At 46.5% G+C, this 20,725-nt stretch overlaps 2 protein-coding genes across 2 annotated transcripts; both read left to right on the top strand.

The window, feature by feature from the left end:
• Nucleotides 1–6: 6 nt before the first annotated feature.
• LOC119269166 (pseudouridylate synthase 7 homolog) lies at nt 7–17,712 on the top strand (the record flags this gene model as incomplete). Its single annotated transcript, XM_037550939.1, has 20 exons — nt 7–213; nt 317–496; nt 582–808; nt 913–985; nt 1,085–1,141; nt 1,410–1,489; nt 1,572–1,634; nt 1,935–2,022; nt 2,117–2,219; nt 2,305–2,408; nt 3,040–3,113; nt 3,714–3,778; nt 12,166–12,326; nt 12,415–12,482; nt 12,557–12,617; nt 13,320–13,357; nt 14,865–14,933; nt 16,414–16,690; nt 17,097–17,222; nt 17,414–17,712. Coding segments are annotated over 19 exons (2,025 nt in total), but the record flags the coding sequence as incomplete, so codon positions are not given.
• Nucleotides 17,713–18,386: 674 nt separating this feature from the next.
• Nucleotides 18,387–20,329, top strand: LOC119272125 (homocysteine S-methyltransferase 4-like). Its single transcript, XM_037553698.1, has 6 exons — nt 18,387–18,722; nt 18,822–19,060; nt 19,161–19,290; nt 19,446–19,649; nt 19,739–19,810; nt 19,909–20,329. The coding sequence occupies exons 1-6, from the start codon at nt 18,492–18,494 to the stop codon at nt 20,113–20,115; spliced, it is 1,083 nt and encodes a 360-aa protein (XP_037409595.1). The 5' UTR covers nt 18,387–18,491; the 3' UTR covers nt 20,116–20,329.
• Nucleotides 20,330–20,725: the final 396 nt, after the last annotated feature.

The following is a 20,725-nucleotide window of genomic DNA, read 5'->3' as shown; positions in this document are numbered from 1 at the left end:
CGCCCCCTCGCCAGCCGCGCCCGCGCCGTGGCCCAGCCGCCCGCCCAGCGCCGCGCCGCCCTCGCCGAGCCCGACGTGGGCATCTCCCGGTTCGCCTCCTCACTCCCCGGCTTCCGCGGCGCCCTCAAGCAGCGCTACTCCGACTTCGTCGTCCACGAGGTCGCCCGCGACGGCACCCTCGTCCGCCTCACCTCCTTCGACCTCCCCGACGAGGTTTACCTCTCGAGCTCCCTGTTGCTTCCCCCCCGCATTGCGGTTTTCCGGATTCAGAAACCGTACTCTCATGACATCGTTTCGGTTTGGTGCGGATTCGCAGCGTGCAGATACGGATGACGAGGCCGACGCTGACCTCCCGCACGCACTTGAATCGTTCCGGCTGCTCTGTGGTGACGCCGATTGTGAGGCGTTGAGGGGATTTCTGTCGAGGGTTTCAGAAGGTGATAGTGATGTCTCACCGATCATTCTCTCCCCTGATGCCGACAAGGCTCATCGCTTGGTGGGTTTGATTTTCCAGATATTGTGGTTAATTGGTTATGGTGGAAACTTGGATGTGAACTTGTCAAGTATTCGACATTTTCTAGGAGGTGCATGACTTCTTCAAGAGGAACTTCATCTTCTTGGTGACGGACACCGTTGAGCACAGCGATGGGGTCCAGAGGTGTATTAGGGTGCGGTTGAGGTCAGGGCCACGTGGCCGGAGGAACAGGACGGGCACAGGAAGTTCTGAACCTTCAGGCTGGAGAGATGACAGGCCATTTGATAGTAGAGGATCTGTAACCTGGCCTTATCATCTTGGGAAGTTTCTCAGGTGATGGCATTACATATCATCCCATCATTTTTAATCTATGATATTTAATATTTATGCATAAGGATGCATAGGACTGCACATTTAGGTTGTAATTCATGCTACAGGTTTCATCTCTACAAAGAGAACAAGGACACCCAGGAGGCACTAAGAGTTATAGGAAAAATGTTAGGGCTTCAGGTGCCTGTTTGCCATTGTTTTCATCAAAATATTTGCAACTTCTCCTTTTGAGTTGCTGAATGTATTCACATATTCTGAAATTACCTGTATTATCCACAGCCACGATCTTTTAGGATTGCAGGGACAAAGGATAAACGTGCTATTACAACCCAGCAGGTCCTTATTTTCCACAGTAATTTATGATGTCAATTCATGCACATATCAACCTTTTGAATTTCTTTCATTTATTTATTTGGACAATATGAGTTGTGATTCAATATAACAAGCATGGTGTCAAAATGGAAAGTATAATATTTTTCGCAGAAAAAAAGCTGACGCCATTGACTATTGCAGCCACAAGGAAAATTGGATGATATAGTTTCAAAAGACAAGTATTTTAGTTTTTCTTGGGTTCATGATTTTTAATTCTCTTTCTTCTCATCAGGTAACACTTTTCAAGGTACATGCCAGTAGGTTGGCCGCTCTAAATAATAAACTCACTGGCATTAAAGTTGGAGATTTTAAGTAAGTGGTTATGTGTATCATCTCCTGTGCACAACATTGATTTATGTCATTGACAATTCAGTAACTGATTACCTTTTTCTAGTTATGTAAAGGAGGGCCTTGTTCTTGGTCAACTCATGGGAAACCGATTTACAATTACCTTAAGGTGCATGTTTTCTTTGTGATGGCACTATACATCAATGCTATAATGAATTTGCTTGACCTTCTGCAATATAAACGGTGCACAGCCACACAGGCTGTGACACACGCTGTAACACAAGTCGGGTGGATATGCCGTGACACAATGTTACGCTAATTCACGATGGTTACAATTTACAAAGAATTGCATAATTTGTTGCCTTTGTTGTGTACTATGATCTTAGATTCCCGTCATGACCTTATTGTTTTTATTTTCAACTACAGAGTGATTAGAGAATTCACGCTTTCCATTGCTGTTATCTGTCAGGAGTGTTATCGCAGAATCAGAAGACATGATTAAGGTAGCTGTTGATGGATTGATAAAAAGTGGGTTTATCAATTACTACGGTCTGCAGGTACAAGAAATATACCCTCTTATTTCTTTTATCTCTTCAAGCTTTTTTGCCACTGTCTCTGACGTAAAACATTTTATTTGTATCGTGTTTCTAGCGTTTTGGTAGTGCTTCAGTACCAACTCATCTCGTTGGTGCTGCTTTGCTTAGAGGAGAGTGGAGAAGTGCTGTTAGCTTGATTCTTGATCCAAGGGAAGGAGATATCCTTGATTATTTTTGCTGTTTTACAACTAGAAACTTTAATATGTAGTGCTCGGATTTGTTCATCTTAACTTAGCTGCGTACAGTGTGATGACATGAATGGGGTGAGGGAACATTACAAGGAACATGGTGATATTGATGTGGCAATTAGGAATTTTCCTCGGCGTCTCATAGCAGAGAGGGCTATCGTAAGTGTATTTTGTCTTCCTTTTCTTGGATTATATATCGTACGTCTGAGCATTTTTTTTGTCCTATCACATTTGCTGGTTATCGTTGTAATGTTCTGTTGGTGCTTATAAAGTCTATTTATCCGTAGCAAGTGAGATTGATGTGCCCACACAATGTTGAATCTGTGATACGAGGACTTGTGATGCTATGGACCAACAGAAAGCAAGATGATGTCACAGAATGATAATGCAAGCTTATATATTTATCTATCTGGTGCCCAGAATTTGACATTGACTTGATTTTAGTAGATGTTGTATGAAAGTGTAACTACAAAATGGAGAAAACTTACCAACTTACTCTGGATGAGGTTATAAACTAGAAATTATTACGTTGATCTCTTGATTCAAATATATTAATTACTCCCTCTGATCCAAAATAAGTGTCACAGTTTTGAACTAAAAAACTGCGACAGTTATTATGAATCGGAGGGAGTACTCCCTCGGTCCCAAAATAAGTGTCTCAAGCTAAATTATTTTGGGACGGAGAGAGTACTAAATAAATTATAACAGGGAATATAGCTTTCCTATTCTCTGTTTTATCACTTTAATTTGACGATGGAACCCTTATATTTGTGCTTTCTGTCATTTTCAGCTTCAGCGTTTGAAGAAGTACCCTGGCAACTATCTACAAGCACTAATGGCTATACCTAGAACACTGAGATTGATGTATGTTCTATTGCACGATCTAAGTTTTGAGTGTATCTCATGATCTTAAATTGGAATACAGCATCTGTGATGGCCGTAGAGTTTTTTCCTAGAGAATCCACCATGCCTGCAAAGTAGTTACAATTTTCTGGGTGGCAGCATTTTGGTTCCTGTGAGCACATGCTCCTGGACAAACTGTAAAAACTTAAACAATATGTAAATAATAAAAGCAATATGTTTTTTTTTGATAACACACATGTTCATGGCTTCTATCTTCTTGCAAAGTTTCATGAAAAAATGACATATATTTTGCTCTAACAAAAAAAGAAAGAAAAGAAAACCTGGTGCTCTCAAAAGGCAAATTTTAAGCGCCAAATATGTTTTTCGGCACAGGCCACAAAACCAGTCTTTTACCTCATGAAAAGTTTCATGTATATATAGGACATGGACATGTAAATGTTTTTTTTTCAGTTTTTGTATATCAAGATTGTCATTTATCACCCCCGGAGCATATGCTCTTGGGAGCCGATTTGAATATCCGCTCTTTTCTTACTTACGATTAAGTCTTAAGTTCTACAGATCTACATCTACTTATTAAGCGGTGTTGACTATTCTACACAGGTATGTACATAGTTACCAGAGTTATCTATGGAACCATGCTGCGAGTATGAGAGCTGGAATATATGGTCAGTATACTTTGTGTGTCTGTGGCTCACTAGGTTTTGATCTGATTAGTTTCATTATTTTGAGACAACTAATGGAGACTTTCTGCTGTTACTTAAAGTATTATAGTACAACAACAACAACAACAACAAAGCCTTTAGTCCCAAACAAGTTGGGGTAGGCTAGAGGTGAAACCCACAAGATCTGAAAATTGGTAAATTTAATAGATTCACTTTAGGTGATCAAGTTACCCTAACTATGAATCTACAAATAGGAATAATTTGCAAGAACGTGGAAAGTAAAGAGCAAGTTGTAGAGATAATTGCACACATAGTTTTCCCAAAGTTCCGAACGTTGCCGCTAAGTCCTAGTAGGGCCCTTGGTGCCTCATCCAAGAGTCTAGGCACCAACAGCTCCTCTTAGACGCTTCAGCCTTGTTTATAAAGCGTCCTGCTTCAGACGCTTAAGCGGTAAGGCGCCCTGGCAGTGCCTTAGAAATATGCCTGCTTTAGGCGCTTAGGCGTCGCTTAAGCGTCAGAGCGCGTGGTGCTCGCTTTAGGTTGCTTTACTGCCTTATAAACCATGCCTTTCGGTAGGAGAGATTTAACCTTCACAAGCTTTGGAGAAATCTGCACGATAAATTGCTGCAAGATGGGCAAGCTTTTCTATATCAAACTTATTTAAATCAACACATGAGAAACATACAAGTACCTCTTGAGCTGTTTTACCAGACTGGCAATTCATTTCAACACATATCTTGTTAATATTGACAAAGAAAATCATGACACGACGAAGTTGAAGATTAGTGATAGTCCTCTTTAGCGACCTTTAATCAACATTTCTTTTTCTTCTAGCAACCGGCAAGAGCTTTGCTTTTCCATTATGTAGAAGAGGAAACGACCATCTAATAAGGAAAACTGGCGGAAAATTGATGAACTAGCATTTCTTCTTTCATATTTGGCAGCGGAATGCTTTTGGAATAATAATATTGTTGGACTTCGCCAAAAAGATCATGCCTTCGCAAAACTCCGCGAAAGCTAATTTGTAGTGCAAAATAATTTTAACTTGGAACTCATGGTGAAAACAAATTTAAAACACTTACACTTTTTTTGTACAACTAATGGGATGAGTTTTCATACACCTATTTGCATTAACCTCACTAAGCACTTTTATTCACGAGGCCCACATTTGATTTAATACGAAACAAAGTTATATGGTGTGAACCACATTTAGTATATCTAGGTCTAGCAAGACTAGTTTGTCAATGCAAGCTCTTTCCACTAGATATTTCGCCTCTCTCAAGCATATATAGAACATACTAGTGAATTCTTCGGTCAGTGCATCCATCCATTTGCAAGAATCACTTGTTGCAGTCACAATCAAATAGAGATAGCTGAAAATTTCATTAATATATGAGCAACAACTAGCAATAAACACAACAACCAATTGCAGATGTTGGGCAATGCAATGGACATAGAAAGCATGTGGTTTTCACCTACAAGGCTACAACCTTTGTTGAATGGCATTAAATTCACGTCTACGGCGGGGGTTCAAACATGAGACGTGATTTAATGCCATGCAACAAAGGTTGTAGGTGAAACCCGTATGCTTTGTTTGTCCATTGCTTTACCCATTATTTGCAATTGGTTTTTGCCTCCCTTGCTATTTGTTTCCCTCCTAAGATTTTCTTGAGCATGTCCCCTTGATTAGAATTAGAACAAGTGTATTTTGCAAAAAGTGGATGCATTGGCAGAAGAATTTCCTAATTATGTTTTTGATAGTCCTGAGAGCGGTAAACTATGCAGTGGATGAGATTCGCATCAACAAACTAGTTTTGCTAGACCTAGACATACTAGATGGGGCTCAAATAGCTTTGCTTTGTGTAGATCAATTATGGGGCTTCGTGATTAAATTGTTTAGTGTGGTCCATGGAAATGGGTGTATTCCGACTCATGTCGTGGGTTGCATAGAAAAATAGAGTGTTCTAAATTACTTATATGTTGAAGCTTATGTTAAAGTTATTTAGTATTACAATGAGCTTTCACAAATCTTGCAAAGAAAGTATGTACATATTGTGCATGCAATGTAATTAGTTCGAGATCTCAAATCTCGGTTGGTGCCCATGAGATGGTGGTTGATAGTACCTTTTTGGTTAGGCCCAACAATATTATGATTTCAGAGGTATTTTGATGCCAAATATGGAGGATCAAATACACATTCAAGCCCACTCGTGTTTACGCCAATTTGCTTCTAACCCATGCTTCACAAGTAAATAGACTCAAAGTCACCTTGTGCTTGACCAAACTCTTAAGTGTGAGGAAGGCCGTGGTGAAACGAGTGGCTGCGGGTCTAAAAAATCTAGCCCGCCTAAGCCTTCCTCATTAGACTAAGAATTCTCCATGCCTATTTATGAAAGTTGTGACACGTCTGGCCTGTGCAATAGGTTTCTTAAATGCCTTCAACTTCCCTATATCTTCCAACATTATGTCCAAGCAATGACATGCACACGGACTCCAATATAGTGTAGGGACCCTCAACTCTAGAAGGTGGCGAACTGCCTTGTAGTTAGCACCATTATCGGTGACAACATTTTCTTTCCCAGCTTTCTCAATTCTCTTCTCTAGCAAACCAGCGATCATTTGAGCATCATGTGATTTACTTGAGGCATTAAGCCTCCAAGAAGAAGGGGCCCTCCAGACTGTTAACAAGGACAAGTGGCGGCCCCTTCTATCTGACCAGCCATCCGACATGAGTATCCATATTCTTTCCATGCTGCCTAGTGTTGCATCCATATGGTGCTAATAGACTTTCATCTACAAGATCTCCAGGCGTTCTTTGCAGCATGGCAAATAATTGGCTTGGAACTATTGGTGGCAGCAGCAGCAGACTTGACTTTTGCTTACATATTGACAACAAATGCTCTCTTATTTCTTTTGGCTATTGTCCCTGAGCTTGGCTTAGCAATGGGGACATTTGTTGTATGTGAGCCCATGTTCCAGTCTAGTCCATATGGCCCAGGCCCATGCCATGCCACTGACCTAGAAGAGGAGCCAAACTATGTTTGGTCTCATGCGCCGCTTTACACCAGATCGAGTAGCTGCCTGGCACATCCCTCTCTCGAACTACATGGTATCAGACGCTGAGGGCGAGGGAGGAAGGCGACGACAGCTGCAGAAGGAGCTACAGTAGAGGCGTGGCGAGGCGGAATCAGCGGCGAAGAGAGGTGACTGTGCGCGAGGAGCTGGCGGAGCTGCACAGGTGCTGCACGACACCGATGGAGAACCGGCGGCTGCAGGAGTTGCGGTTGTGCGGCAGAGGAGGAAGAGGAGGCGCAGCTCGTCCTCTCTTCCTCGATCTGGAACTGGAACACGACGAGCAGGAGCTGAAGTGTTGTGCTGCTGGAGCTATTTCCTGCTTCGTTGACATTCTTGGTGTTTTTCAGCAAGAAGTGCTGTGCTGCTTGCTGTTGGCGGTGTGACTATATATTGTGCTGTTCCTGGAGGCTGCTGCTTCCTGAAGCTGCTCGTTGCTGCTGCTGATTCTGCTGATTGGAGAAAGAGGAGGTCCTGTGCTGCTGCTGGTATTGCTGGCTAGCTTGGTGCTGGTGCATGTAGCAGAGGTTCTCACAGCTAAGTGAATAGCTGAAGTGAGTGATCCTGGTGGTGTTCTGGCTGTGGTGTTGTGGCTGCTGATTGCAGAGGAAGGAGGCATGAGGTGGCATAGCTAGGAAAAGACGAGGTGGAGGCTGTCATGGGGAGTGATATTACTTCTGTGCTGGAGCAACTTGTGTAGCTCATGACTGCGAAAGCTGCCGAGGGTTCATCTCCTGCAGGTGGTGGAACTGTTGTGCCTCGAGCTGGTCAGGCATTCAAGCCGGAGCTCATGCCAATTTATTTAAGGAGTCGATGCGGGCCTTGTTAATCTTGAAGACAAAGGGACAGAAGGGGCATGTTCTTGGTGTTGAAGTATATCTGTGGACATCCAAGCCCTTTCCATCAGTTGGGACTTTTGGTTGCGCTGGCTAGTGCATGAAGCTTAACATAGTATCAGAGCCCAAGGTCTTGAGTTCAAATCCCGACATTCGCAATTTATCCAAAAAATTATTGCCCTCCCTTTGTGTCCACGTATAGGCCTTGAGTCATACCTCTGAGTCTATCCACATGTTGACTTCCCGCGTCACACGTGAGAGGGGGTGTTGAAGTGTATATGTGGATTTTTTTTGAAACTTGAGGACAGTGGGAAAGGCCCTCACAGACTTTTAAATTAGAAAAAGATCAAACAGTTACATATGTACAAGTGTATATGTGGATTGCGTTGGCTAGTGCATGAAGCTTAACATGGTATTAGAGCCTAAGGTCTTGAGTTCAAGTCCCAGCTTTCGCAATTTATTCAAAAATTGTTGCTGCCCCCCTCTATGTCCACGTATATGCCTCTATTGAGCCATACCTCTGAGTCAATTTACGCGTTGACTTCTCGCGTCACACATGAGAGGGGGTGTTGAAGTATATATGTGGATTGCCTAACTCTTTACACCAGTTCGGACTTTTGGTTGCGTTGGCTAGTGCATGAAGCTTAACACTTGGAACGGTTGGAGAACCAGCTGACAAGCTGAGCTCAGAATAGAAGAAGTGGAATGTTACTGACTCACTGATATTGGCTTGGATGTTGAACTCACTGATTCTAGTCATTGCAGTCTCTTGAGAAATCGTTGAATGCTTCTGCTGTGTGAAGCCTGATATCCATGAGGTATTCCGGTAAGGGATACCTGATGCTCGTGTCTCAAATTGAAGACAAGATCCATGATGTTCGTCAAGGTGACAAAAGCGTGATGGTGTATGTGACTGAGCTGCATCACCTTTGGGCCGATCTGGATTCGTGTGACCCCCTTGAGCTTCCACATGTAGAGTCCATGGAGATTGCCAGGAGATGGGTTGAGCGCAGGCGGGTGATGCAGTTTCTAAAAGGTCTAGATCAAGGTTTTGATAGCAGGCATGTTGCGCTGCTACATCAACCGATGCTTGTGTCCCTTGATGAGGCCATTGCTGTTCTCAAATGTTTTGCTCAGTTCGTTGTTAGACTACTGTTAGCTCGAGCTATTCTCATGGAACTACTCTGGTAAAGCCTTATCTGTTGCATGCACGCGCCATGCAATGTGCCGCCTCAGGATCGGCTGGTATTCTATTTGTACGCGCATGTGTATTCTTCTCTCTCTCTCTCGTACTCTCTCTACTTAATCACCCCATCGAGGAGGAATACACTATGATGCATCATTACTCTTACTCTCTTTCTATCATGGTATCAGTTTGATCCATCTCCATCGCTTCCGCTATGGCCTGAGGTTGCCGCCACCGGAGCTTCCTCATCGGCGCCCCCCTCGCATATGCCCGCTCCCCCTTTCCAATGGCATCCACGCCTCTTCCCACACCTTCCCATGCACTGTCCTCTTCACCCTTGACGATGGTCACCGCCACTCTTCCCCTCCAGACCGCGCCGCCTGTCGCGAGCTTCTATCCCATGCCGGCCCTAGCTCATGCCATCCGCGTCGAGGGGCCAACATCTGCCACCATGTAGATGTGCGGTTGGACATGAAAGATGGCAAGTATTCGGTCTGGCGCGACCTTATGTTGGAGACGATCGACTAGTACAACGTCGCCGATCACATCTCTCCCGACTTCAACGACCACCGTGGCGGCGCCGCATGGTCAACAAAGCTGTCAAGAAGTGGTTCTATGAGACGATGAGCACGGAGCTCGTTGGCTTCATCATCGATCGGAAGGCCACCGCCTTTGGGATCTGGTCATCTATTGAGACTCTGTTCCCCAACAATCATCGCTTCCGGCAGTTCTACCTCAAGTCCGAGCTGCATGGGATCCGCTAGGGCGACTCTTCCATCTCCACCTTCAACGCCCATCACAAAGCTGCTGTTGATTGGCTGCGGAACGTTGACAAGCCGGTGGACGATGACGAGCTCGTCCTCCAACTTCGCCGCATCAACAAAGACCAGCACCAGATGACGGCGAAGATCATCGAGAAGTCCACCACGCCCCTGGCATTTGATATCAACGTGGGCATGTTCTTGTAGGACGAGATGACTTCCGGCGCCGACTTCTCTGGCTCCTACAGCGCCCTCGCCGTCCACAACCGGCCACCTGTTCCCGCCCCGCCTCCTGGTGGCGCCTCGGGCAACCACACCAGGCCACGTGGTCCGGGCTTCAGCGGCGGCAAGCTCGGGCCTCCATCGCCGAATCAGGGCAATAACAAGCACCGTCGTTTCACCAACAACGACGACTACCAAGACGCCTCCAACTTCGCCCCCACCCTTTGTGGACTAGCCACGTCTACGCCTACCCATCGCGAAGGCGTAGACGTGTCCAGTCCACGGGGGCGGGGAGTTGGAGGCTCCCTGGTAGCCGCTGTTGTTGGTGAAACGGCGACGCTTGTTGTTGCCCTGATAAGGCGATGGAGACCCGAGCTTGCCTGTGTGCCTAGTTCACTCGCTTCGCCACGTTCGTCGCCACCATTGGTTTCACCGCTTCTAAGTGCGATGCCTCCTTATTTGTCTACAAATCTTCTGGACACATTGCCTATCTCCTTTTTATGCAGATGATATCATTCTCACCGCATCCACCCCTGTATTCCTTCGTTACGTTATTTCCCTTCGACAAGAGTTTGCCATGACCGATCTTGGTTCTCTCTCGCACTTCCTTGGAGTTTCTGTCATGCGCTCCTCTTCTTCTCTTTTTCTCTCTCAGCGGCAGTACGCGCTTGACATTATCCAGCATGCCGGGATATCTGATTGTCATACCGTTCGCACCCCCATTGATTTCGGGTTAGCAGCGTGATGGACAACGAGGTGATGGTGGTCCTTGTCTCGGGTCGGGATGAAGTTCTCTGCCGGTGGTGGTGACATGGCTAGATTCGGCTAGTGGGGGTGGTGGCACAACATGGGTGGTCGACTACCCCCCTTCTGCTCGTACGATTGGGTGCAGCGGCTTGTGGTAACCTATAGTTTGGTGTCGAAGGCTTAGCGCGTGATGCATCGTTGACTGTCTGATGGTGGCAAGGGCGACCCGGGAAGGGAGGCAGGAGGCCTTCTGGCTTGTCGACACCGAGATTTAGAGGAGCCAAATGTGTCGTGTCGGCGGCCTTAGCCCTCGGGGGTGGCCGGGTGGCTGCGGTGCAGCCGGCGGCTGCTGACCATCCCCTGTTCGCTTTAGGTCAGCTAGGCCATCGCCCGGCCATGGGTTTGTTTTAGTGTTGGAAGGACGGGCCTTCTACCCTTTACTGGTCGGCCTTCTACCCGGTTGTTCTCGTCTTCATGTCGTGGTGGCATTGGAGGGGGTGGGCTCGGATGCCGGGGCGGCAACCCTGGTGGTGGGAGCCTGGATGTTCATGGGCGGGGCGCATGGCTCAGGTGTGGATTGGCGGCCATAGCCGTGCGCGCGGCCTGGTGGCCGGTGCTCGGTGATCGAGGGTGGTTTTAGAGGCGGAGAGCGTGCTGGGGAGTAATACCTGTCTGGCTTGGACCAGGTCGAAAGCGGCGGCGTTCGCGGGTGCTGTCCCCTTCATGACGATGCCGTTGCGGTTCTCTCCTTTTGTTAGCGCCGGGTGAAAACCATGATCCTTTTGTATCAGGCGGCAGCGGTGCTCCTGTGTAGTTCCCTTCCTGAAGGCGCCCTCTTGGAGTCCATGGTTCGTCGGGCGCAGCGTCGTCACTTCGTGACGCCTGTCATGGTTGAGAACTCCGATAGCTTGAAGCGGGGCTCTAATTGTACTAGTAAATGCGTACGTGCAATGCACGTTAATATTAGGCAGTATATTAATTGCATAAAGATAATAGGTAAGATATCATTTTTTGTGTTAATTATGTGATTAGTGCTGACGGTGATATTTGGTATGATTTTAGTTGCACGTTAAACATGTTGAGCGCTCACCATTGGAGCAATCTGGGTCGTCGGATTGACCTTATTTGATGGCCGAGATTAATTGGATCTGCCCCTTAGGGTCTTTTTACATAGGTATAGATTCTTTTGTTGGCTTGTAGTGGGTTGGGATGGTGTAGCTGTTCTTGTGCACTGTTGTATCCTGTCTTGTGTGTGTGTTGTGGTGTCGAGTTGTATGCTTTGGGTTGTATGGTTGTTGCTTTATCTATAAATGGGGGCACGCGGCTTGCCCAGGCTTCATATTTTTCCTAGCTCCGCCATCAGATGCAACCACTCATTCAAAATCTGATTATTGCAAGGCACACTAGTCTCTTCCTCCATATTAATTTTTTGGTGCATTTAGTGATCCAATATGCATTTTGTTGCACTATACTTACTCAGGGTGTTGAAAGTTTGTTTTCATTTTTCGAAGCTTCCATCCACTCTTCTTTCTTTTGTCTTTATATGCTAATGGGTAAACATCACAGGTTTATCAGGGGTCATAGAAGGTGACTTGGTTTACAAAAAAGAATGTCTTGGAGAAGGAACTGTAACAGATGCTTCAGAAAATAATGATGACCACACCAACACATCTGAAATGGCCATATTTGCTGAAACACTTCCGGAAGAAACGATCCAGTCTGTCAAGGTTTACTATATTTACACACAAACAGAGTGAAAACTTGTGCATGAGAGCTACTGTTTGCGGAATTCCCTTTCATACACTTCTCTTGTAGATAGCTGATTCTGAAGATTTATTGAAGGCAGTGTACACACTCGAGGATGTTGTCCTTCCTTTGCCTGGGTGATGAGCATTTGCTGTATGTTCTTTGTTATACAGTTGATTCATAGTGTTATGCTTACTTTTTCCATGTGCAGCTCAGAAACATTGTTTCCTGGAAATGAAGTTGCTGGGATTTACCATGAAATAGCTAACAAGGTAATGCTATCTTTACCGTGAATTTTATCGAATAATGTGCTTTTAAGTTCTCAAGCTTTTCTTTTTCTTTTTTTTTGCTACCAAACTATAGGGTGTAGATGTGTAATATTGGATTAGTTTCCCTCTTTTTGTAGTACATTTTTAATTGCTACCCATGTGTTCTGTGCACCTTACCTGAGTACTCCCTCCATTTGAGATTCGTAGGCGATAATTTCTGATTTGATGTTCTATTTTACATGGCATGTGCTTCTACCAAAGCATCTAGTGTAATTACTGCCTTCCGATTATGCCCTTTGCTTTTCTTGAAAAGCTGCAGAATGAAATTGCCAACCAATCACGCTAGTAGGTAACACCAAGCTTTTCGTTTTGGCAATAAATACAGCTGCATGCAATCACTCTTGTCCAAGGCCAATCTAGTATATTTTCATTGTGATCTTTGTTGCTTTCTATTATTAGCTGGTTTTGTTGATCTTTGTATATATACTAGAATGGTGGAGGCTAAGTAATTTCTTATGTTTGGATTTATGAAGTTTGTTTTGTTGAAATGAGACACACATATCTCCCTTTTTACAGAGATATTATCTGTAAGATTGGAGCACAAACCTACTTATTTGTCAGACTACTGAAAAGAGATAGCTTCAAGCCTTAAATACTTTCTTTTTAAATGTGTATTTAATGTCTATCTGTTTCTTTTTGTCCCAGGATGGTATTAGCCTGACAGAGAGCACCCATGGAGTCAAGTAAGTTAGTTTGTTCCTATATATGTATGTTGCTTTCTGAAGCTAGTTTATAGCTCTGTACGATAATTGTGATCATAATGGGCCTTTATAAAGCGGGTGTTCAAATAACACATCCAAAGGAAAAAGGGAAGCGTTTCTAGCCGGCTGTCCGTCCGAGCCACGCACCGGTGGCACGCGCACTAGCCACGCGTCAGCCCTGGCCCACCACCCACCGCTCTCGCTCTCCTTATCTCTGTGAGAAACCATGTGAGCCATTCCGTATTCTTTCTCCATCTCTATCGTTCATTCTCGTCTTCTTCGCGAGTTTTCCTCTCTCTTTCTCTCTCACCTCTGCTATCTCCCACATCAAGCTAGTCCCCTTCTCTTTCCTCTCATCGCCCTGGCAGAACCATCCTCCCGACAAACTCCGGTCGGCCAACCGCTGCCTTGTGCCTGGGGGTGCGCTGCTGTAAGGGGTGGGAGGGGAGCGACCACCTGGGGGTTCTTCTGCTGTGACGCCACTGGCAAAGCTACGAGCCGTCTTGGCCACGCCGCGAGCGGTAGAACGCTGTTTTAGCAGGGTAGTGGCCAGGGCGTGCCGGGGTGCTGCGGTGCAAGGTATGAAGCGGTGCTACGGCGGTGGTCGTGGGCGCTGAGACCGGCTGTGACAGATGCTGTGTCCGACGGCAACAGATGCTACAACTAAGGGTAGTGACGTTGAACTGCTGCAGCCGATGACGTCGACTGCTGCGACCGGCGACCGGCGACGTCGACTGCTAGCACCGGTGACTTGGGACGCTGGAACTGGCACCGGAGGCTGGGATGCGATCGTCAGCCATGGGAGCTGCAACCGGCAGCAGCCGGTGCCGGAGATGAAAGTCACCCGATTGTGGGATCGTGGCACTAGATGCTGGAACCGGCCAGCGACAGAGCTGCAACCATTGGCAGCAGAAGTTGGAACCCACCGGCGAGTCATTTTTTGCTGGGACCAGCGACTTCCAGTGTTCTGACGGCGAGCCGTTTTGCTGGGTTCGGCTACCCTCACTGCTGCAACCAGCATCGAGGCTGCTACTGCTGGGTAGCAGCCGGTGGGGAGCTGCAGTGACGAGCCCGACGTCTAGCTGACAACGGCGAGCTGTTGCGGGAGTGGGGTGGGTGCGCATTCGCCGCACAGCCACGGCCTCCCATGTGGCATGGTGTGGAGGAAAAACGAGCTGGGGTGAAGGGGATTTTTGCTGTTGACTTTTGGATCAGATCTGAGACGTGGGGGAGGAAGACGACATGCAGTGTGCGGGATCCAATGGTTGGCGCTTGGCGAATTGGACAGCATATGTGTGACCGGTCGACCGGCGCCTACCACTGGCCAAGGAAAAAGGGGTTTAAATATTGCATTTGGTCACTAATATTGTATCTTTGGCATAGCTACTGTGTTATCTTATTCATATTCATGCATTTTTGGATATATCATTTTAATATCCATTTTTGCATACTAACCGTTGTGCTGGATGACACAAATTTCAATTGTAAGGGAATTCTCGATTACAAGCATGAAAGGAGGTTACCGTCGTGTATTACAACGACCTATTGACTGTGAATGGTATGTGCAACTTAAACAAAATTCTACTGTTTCGTTCAATCAATTGCTTTGTTTATGTTTTGGTTTGTTAAGTTTAACTATATTTGCTGTACAGTGAGTTCTAGTTCTAGATGTTTCAATGCAGTTTCTCTTTTGCAGGATTTTTTTCCATACAATTTAGGATCGGGTTCCATTATCAAAGGGGATAACAGAACAAAACAAGAAAAAATAGCATCCATGTGCAACCACAAGTTGAATAACGAAAGCTGCTACTTCATAGCAACCAAAATGGACCTACTAACATCGTCACCAACTAGTTTACAACGAAACAACAAAAGGAAGGGGAAACACAAACAGCCCTATCAAGCTCGAGCACCAAAATCAAACACTCCAGCAACTTTTTAACTGTTACAACTCTCCAAACGATACTAGCAACAGGACAGGCCTCCAAAGATCCCCTATTTTTCATGCTTCACCATCGTGCTCAGCCGCTTCCTCCATATCATCATCTTGATCTTGATCTTTCAGCAGCAGTCTCTGAGTTCTTTTCTCTCCTCCACCATTGTTGTGAATGGCCAGCGCCTCATCCTGGAAAGCAGTCGCCCCTTGCTCCAGCAGCACCTGTTCCTTGGCATTTTGAAGACCTGCTCAGTAGCGCATAGAAGAATAGGCATACCAAATGAATTCAGCTGGAGATCTAACAAGCTTGTGATCAAAGCAGGCCCTATGACGTAGCTTCCAAATGGCCCAATATATAGCAGCCAAACCTACAATTTGTAGATTTCTGCTGCTGGGAATAAAACGTGGTATCCACCAAAAGTATTGGGTAAAGCATCCATGCCTGGTTTTGGCCCCTAGGCATTTACTCAAGATGCTCCAAATGTATTTCGCTGCCGAACAACCAAAGAGATGATTGATACTCTCCGTCTCGGAGCAAAAACTACAGGAAGGATTACCAGTCAGTTCCTCTTAATCATATTATCTTTAGATGCTTATGCCATATAAGCCACAGCCATATCTTAATTTTCAGAGGTATCTTAACTACAGGAATGATTACCAGTCCAGTTCCTCCCAATCACCCATCCTCTTATGAATCTTATCTTCAGTTCGAGTCAGCCACATGCAATCTGCTCCCACAAGCAGGTACCCCAAATACTTAATAGGCCAAGAACCCAACTGACAATTGAAAAGATCAGCATACTTTGCCCTTTCTCATCATCCTGTAACACCATCAACATCTCACTTTTCTGAAAATTGATTTTCAATCCTGACATTTGCTCAAAGAGATACAGTAACAGCTTGAGATCTCTAGCACTGTCTGGATCATCTTGTATAAATAGTATAGTACCATCATCAGCATATTGCAATATAGCCACTCCTTTGTCAATTAAGTGAGAATTAGGCCAATAATCTGTTCATTTGCTTGAGCCAACTGAATCATTCTTTGCACTTTTGCAGGATACCTTGTACTTCTCAGTTAAATCGTCTCTTAATACTGCAGGGACCTCATGACTTACACAGATGACAAAATACACTTAGTGGAGACTGACTTAGATGTTCTATCCAAAGCCAAGCCATCTGAAGTAAATGAACTGTTATCTACAGGGGCGTCACATGATGATTCATTGGACACCTCTGGAGCAACCATCCTAGCAGAGACCGAATCTATTGGCAGCTCAGATCTGTTACCAGAGCTTGCCGTAAAATTAAGTTTTACTCTACCGACATCATCTTATGCTACGATGGCTATCAGGGAGCTGACGAAGACTTCAACTTCGGTATTTCTCTAATTTCCAGATCATTTTATTTGGTTTTGATTTAAAATATTTTTATTGGCGTTGCTTCTGCAACATTTTATTCTTTTATTTAGTTCATAATTGACACTCTGGGGGCATTATAGGGCATTTCATCCAAATGCATCTCCTTGCTGGAACATTGGTGCCACCCAGTTAGTACTGGTGCTCGAATGCCGTTCAATTTCGAAACCATATGCTGCAGTCTAATTAGTGTTTTCTGGCCATCAAGCCGTTCTTATTATTTTGCCTGTGCTGTTATTGATTTTTAATTAGTGTCTGCTTAAGTTTGCCAAGTTCCCCACTCTTCCTTAATTATCTAACATATCTTTTGTTAATAAACTTTGCTGGATGAGTGTGCACCTCATAAAGTTTTTTGGGTTGCACACAGGTTGATTGTCAGAAAGCATTAAACTCCTGAACCTGCAGCAACATGCATCATCTGCGAAAACTGATCTAATCTTGAACGGGTGGAAGTTAAGTGGGTACGTTCCATCAGCAAACTTTGTCCAATGACGTGAGTTTTCCCTCTAGGCCGTCATATATTCTACAATAATTTTTATAGAGATTGATACCCACTCCCTCCGTCCCAAAAAGAAGTGTCCTGGCTTTAGTGCAAATTTAAACTAAAGCCAAGACACTTATTTTGGGGACGGAGGGGGTGCAATATTTGGACTGTAATAACTAGATGTTTCTTTGTGCTTGCAGTGTTACTTTCCTGGATTCTACATGTTGACTTCTATAGCATTTCTGTAATTTAGGGGAGGATGCGGTCAGCTAGCGAGAAAAGAACGACCACTAGTTGGGATGTCCCACTGAGCAGAGTAGGCAGTTTACCTGAAAAAGGAAAATCAAAAGGAAAACGAGCAACTGTAGGCAGTTTTGTTTTGTACTATGAATTATAAGGGATGTTGCTTCGATCAGTATTGCATTGTACACGGAGCAGGTCTAATACCCTGTACAGCTATTAGTAAGTAAAACTTGCTAGTTATGCTCCTTCCAGTTCATAGAGGTTTTTGCCACAGAAAAGAGGGTTCGTAGTTCTAACTTTTGCAAAAACAGGCCAATCTCCTCTCTGATCTTGCAAGGCCAGCACTTTTTTCAGACCGACCGGAGCTGTTCATTAAGAGCGACCATAATTCTAAAAAAAAAAACTATTTTTTCAGTTAACATTCACACCTGTCTGATAAAGATTCTATCTCTTTGTAGCATTTGCACAAATCTCAATATTCAGATCAAATGGTTCTCAGTGTTGACTTTGTCAAAAATAATAAAACCATCTTCGTTAATTCAGTGCAGAAACGTAGGTGCGTTGCAACTTGCAACCCCACGTGTACCCATGCAACCGGGAAAAGAAAAACCCTGGGCTTATTCTGCTGAACCGCCGCATTCCCGGCCACGCTGTTAGACTGCCTGCCGGTTGGGTGAACCGCACGGCGCACACGGGCTACGACACCGCAGGCCGCGCGCATGTACGACGTGAAACAGTTACAGCGACACGTATCTTCCAGCCTATCGGCGTGGCCGCTTCGAGCGGTGGCCGCGTGCTGTCCCGGCCGCCGCTGCAGCATACTACGTGCCGCAGCCCAAGGCCTCTGGGCGGCGCCCGGGCCGTCCGGACCCAGTCTTAAAACCTCCACCGCGACTGCGCGATCGATCGTCATCTCATCTCGGCGTACCACTACTCCCTCAAACTTGCCCCCTTCTCGATATCCTGCCTTCTCGTTTACGTGCTCGGCGTGTGTGCTAGCTAGAGGTGCTGAACGACCGACATCGGCCGGCTGCCATGGGGCGTGGCGACGGACACGACGACGCGCTGCGGCGGTGGCTGCGGGAAGCGGGCGGGTGGCTGGTGGTCGACGGGGCCCTGGGCACGGAGCTGGAGGCGCACGGCGCGGACCTGCAGGACGAGCTCTGGAGCGCCCGGTGCCTCGTCTCCGCTCCCCACCTCATCCGCAAGGTCCATCTGGACTACCTCGACGCAGGCGCCAACATCATAACCACGGCCTCCTACCAGGTACATACATGCCCACGTTTCCTCCGTTCCCCGTCCAAGCCAATGCTCTGTCTCTGGTGCACACACGATGACGCGGTGCGTGCGCGTGTGGTGTCGCAGGCCACGCTGCAGGGGTTCCAGTCGCGAGGCGTGTCGAGGGAGCAGGGCGAGGCGCTGCTCCGGCGGAGCGTGCAGATCGCGCAGGAGGCGCGCGCCATCTTCGTGGAAGGCCGGTCGAAAGGCCCCTACGCCGCGCGCGATGAGTACGACGGCGTGGCGTCCAGAGCGCACCGGCCCGTGCTCGTGGCGGCCTCCGACGGGAGCTACGGGGCGTACCTCGCGGACGGCTCCGAGTACACGTACCGATCAATCCCAGCAGACACCGTCCATTCATCTTCTTCTGGACATGTTTGAATTTGATTGATCAGTTAACTGATGTTTATGTATGTGTGCACGTAGCGGGGACTATGGCAGATCCGTCACCAAGGAAGCGCTCAAGAACTTCCACAGGAGGCGGCTCCAGGTGCTGGCGGACGCAGGGCCGGATCTCATCGCCTTCGAGACCATCCCAAACAAGCTGGAAGCACAGGCACGTATGCTTAATAACTACTCCCTCTGTTCCAAAATAGATGGCTCAACTTTAGTACAAAGTTTGGTCATCTATTTTAGAACGGAGGGAGTAGTCACTAGCTAGTTGTGAGCAGTCCATGATGAACTGATCAACTTATTGCTACACAATTGCAGGCTTACGCTGAGCTGTTGGAGGAGAACGACATCAGGATTCCCGCCTGGTTCTCCTTCACCTCCAAGGACGGGGCCAACGCGGCGAGCGGTGACCCCATCACCGAGTGCGCCGCCGTCGCCGACTCCTGCAGGAGGGTGGCCGCCGTCGGGATAAACTGCACGGCTCCCAGGCTAATCCATGGCCTCGTCCTCTCCATTAGCAAGGTGAATACGCGCGGCTGCGTCTCACGCTGCATACTACTAGTTCACGTGTACTGCCAACTTAATCGCGTGCACTTGTTCTATACTTGCAGGTGACGAGCAAGCCGATCGTGGTGTACCCCAACACCGGGGAGACGTACGTGGCCGAGACCAAGGAGTGGGTGGTGAGTTCTCCGTCTCTTGGCAACAGCTGCAGATAGATGTCCTCGATCATGCCCGTTTGCGTTGCATCACGGACCGTTCGCTGGTGCGTGCGTTGCAGGACTCGGCTGCTGCTGGTGGTGGTGTTGCGGGGACGGACTTCGTGTCGTGCGTCGGCAAGTGGAGGCAGGCAGGAGCTTCCCTCGTGGGAGGGTGCTGCAGGACGGGCCCGGCGACGGTGAGGGCCATCGCGCGGGCGCTGCGGGAGGAGGATGCTGCCGCCGACGCCGATACCGACGATGACTACCCTGCCGTGGCCGTCCTGTAGAGCCTATAGGCCACCCTTTCTACATCGACCGCGATGCTGGCGTAGAGGTGTATGTAGATCGTCGTTCTCATGGCCCTGTTGTGATGTAAATCGTTATCATGGCTCTTTTTGTTATGACGAAGCTTGGTTCTTTGATCTTTCTAATTTTAGTCGTATTCTCCGCTGTGTTGCTGTCTATCTTGTTTTGGCTGCGTATTTTGGCTGTGCTTTGAGCTTGGGAGGTGGCTGTAATATTACTCAGCAACCGTGTACCAGTGAAACTAGAGTGTAGTTTTGAGGGTTCAGACGGAAATTACAAAGGAACTTCTGGGTGTTCCACACACCTATACGAATATTTAAAAAATATTAAATGTAAAAAATACCGAAAAATCAAAAAATCAGAAATTAAGGATATGATACCTGGGTTCTCAATCGACTAGTGGGATGTTCTGTGCCGAAGAAAATGTTGTCCGAATAAAAATCCAACCAAACAGTTTTTTATACATAGGAAATTTTGTTTTTTGCCACGAATACATTTTATGGTATTTTTCATCAAATTTCATATGGGAGTAGATCGGGAACCAGGTTGATATTCCAAAATCTAAGTTTTATTTATTTATTTTTTGTATAC

Source organism: Triticum dicoccoides, chromosome 3A, assembly GCF_002162155.2.
Source record: "Triticum dicoccoides isolate Atlit2015 ecotype Zavitan chromosome 3A, WEW_v2.0, whole genome shotgun sequence".
Lineage (NCBI taxonomy): Eukaryota > Viridiplantae > Streptophyta > Magnoliopsida > Poales > Poaceae > Triticum > Triticum dicoccoides.
The sequence above is the reverse complement of the archived record's forward strand: the minus strand, read 5'-3'. Positions and strand labels throughout refer to the sequence as shown.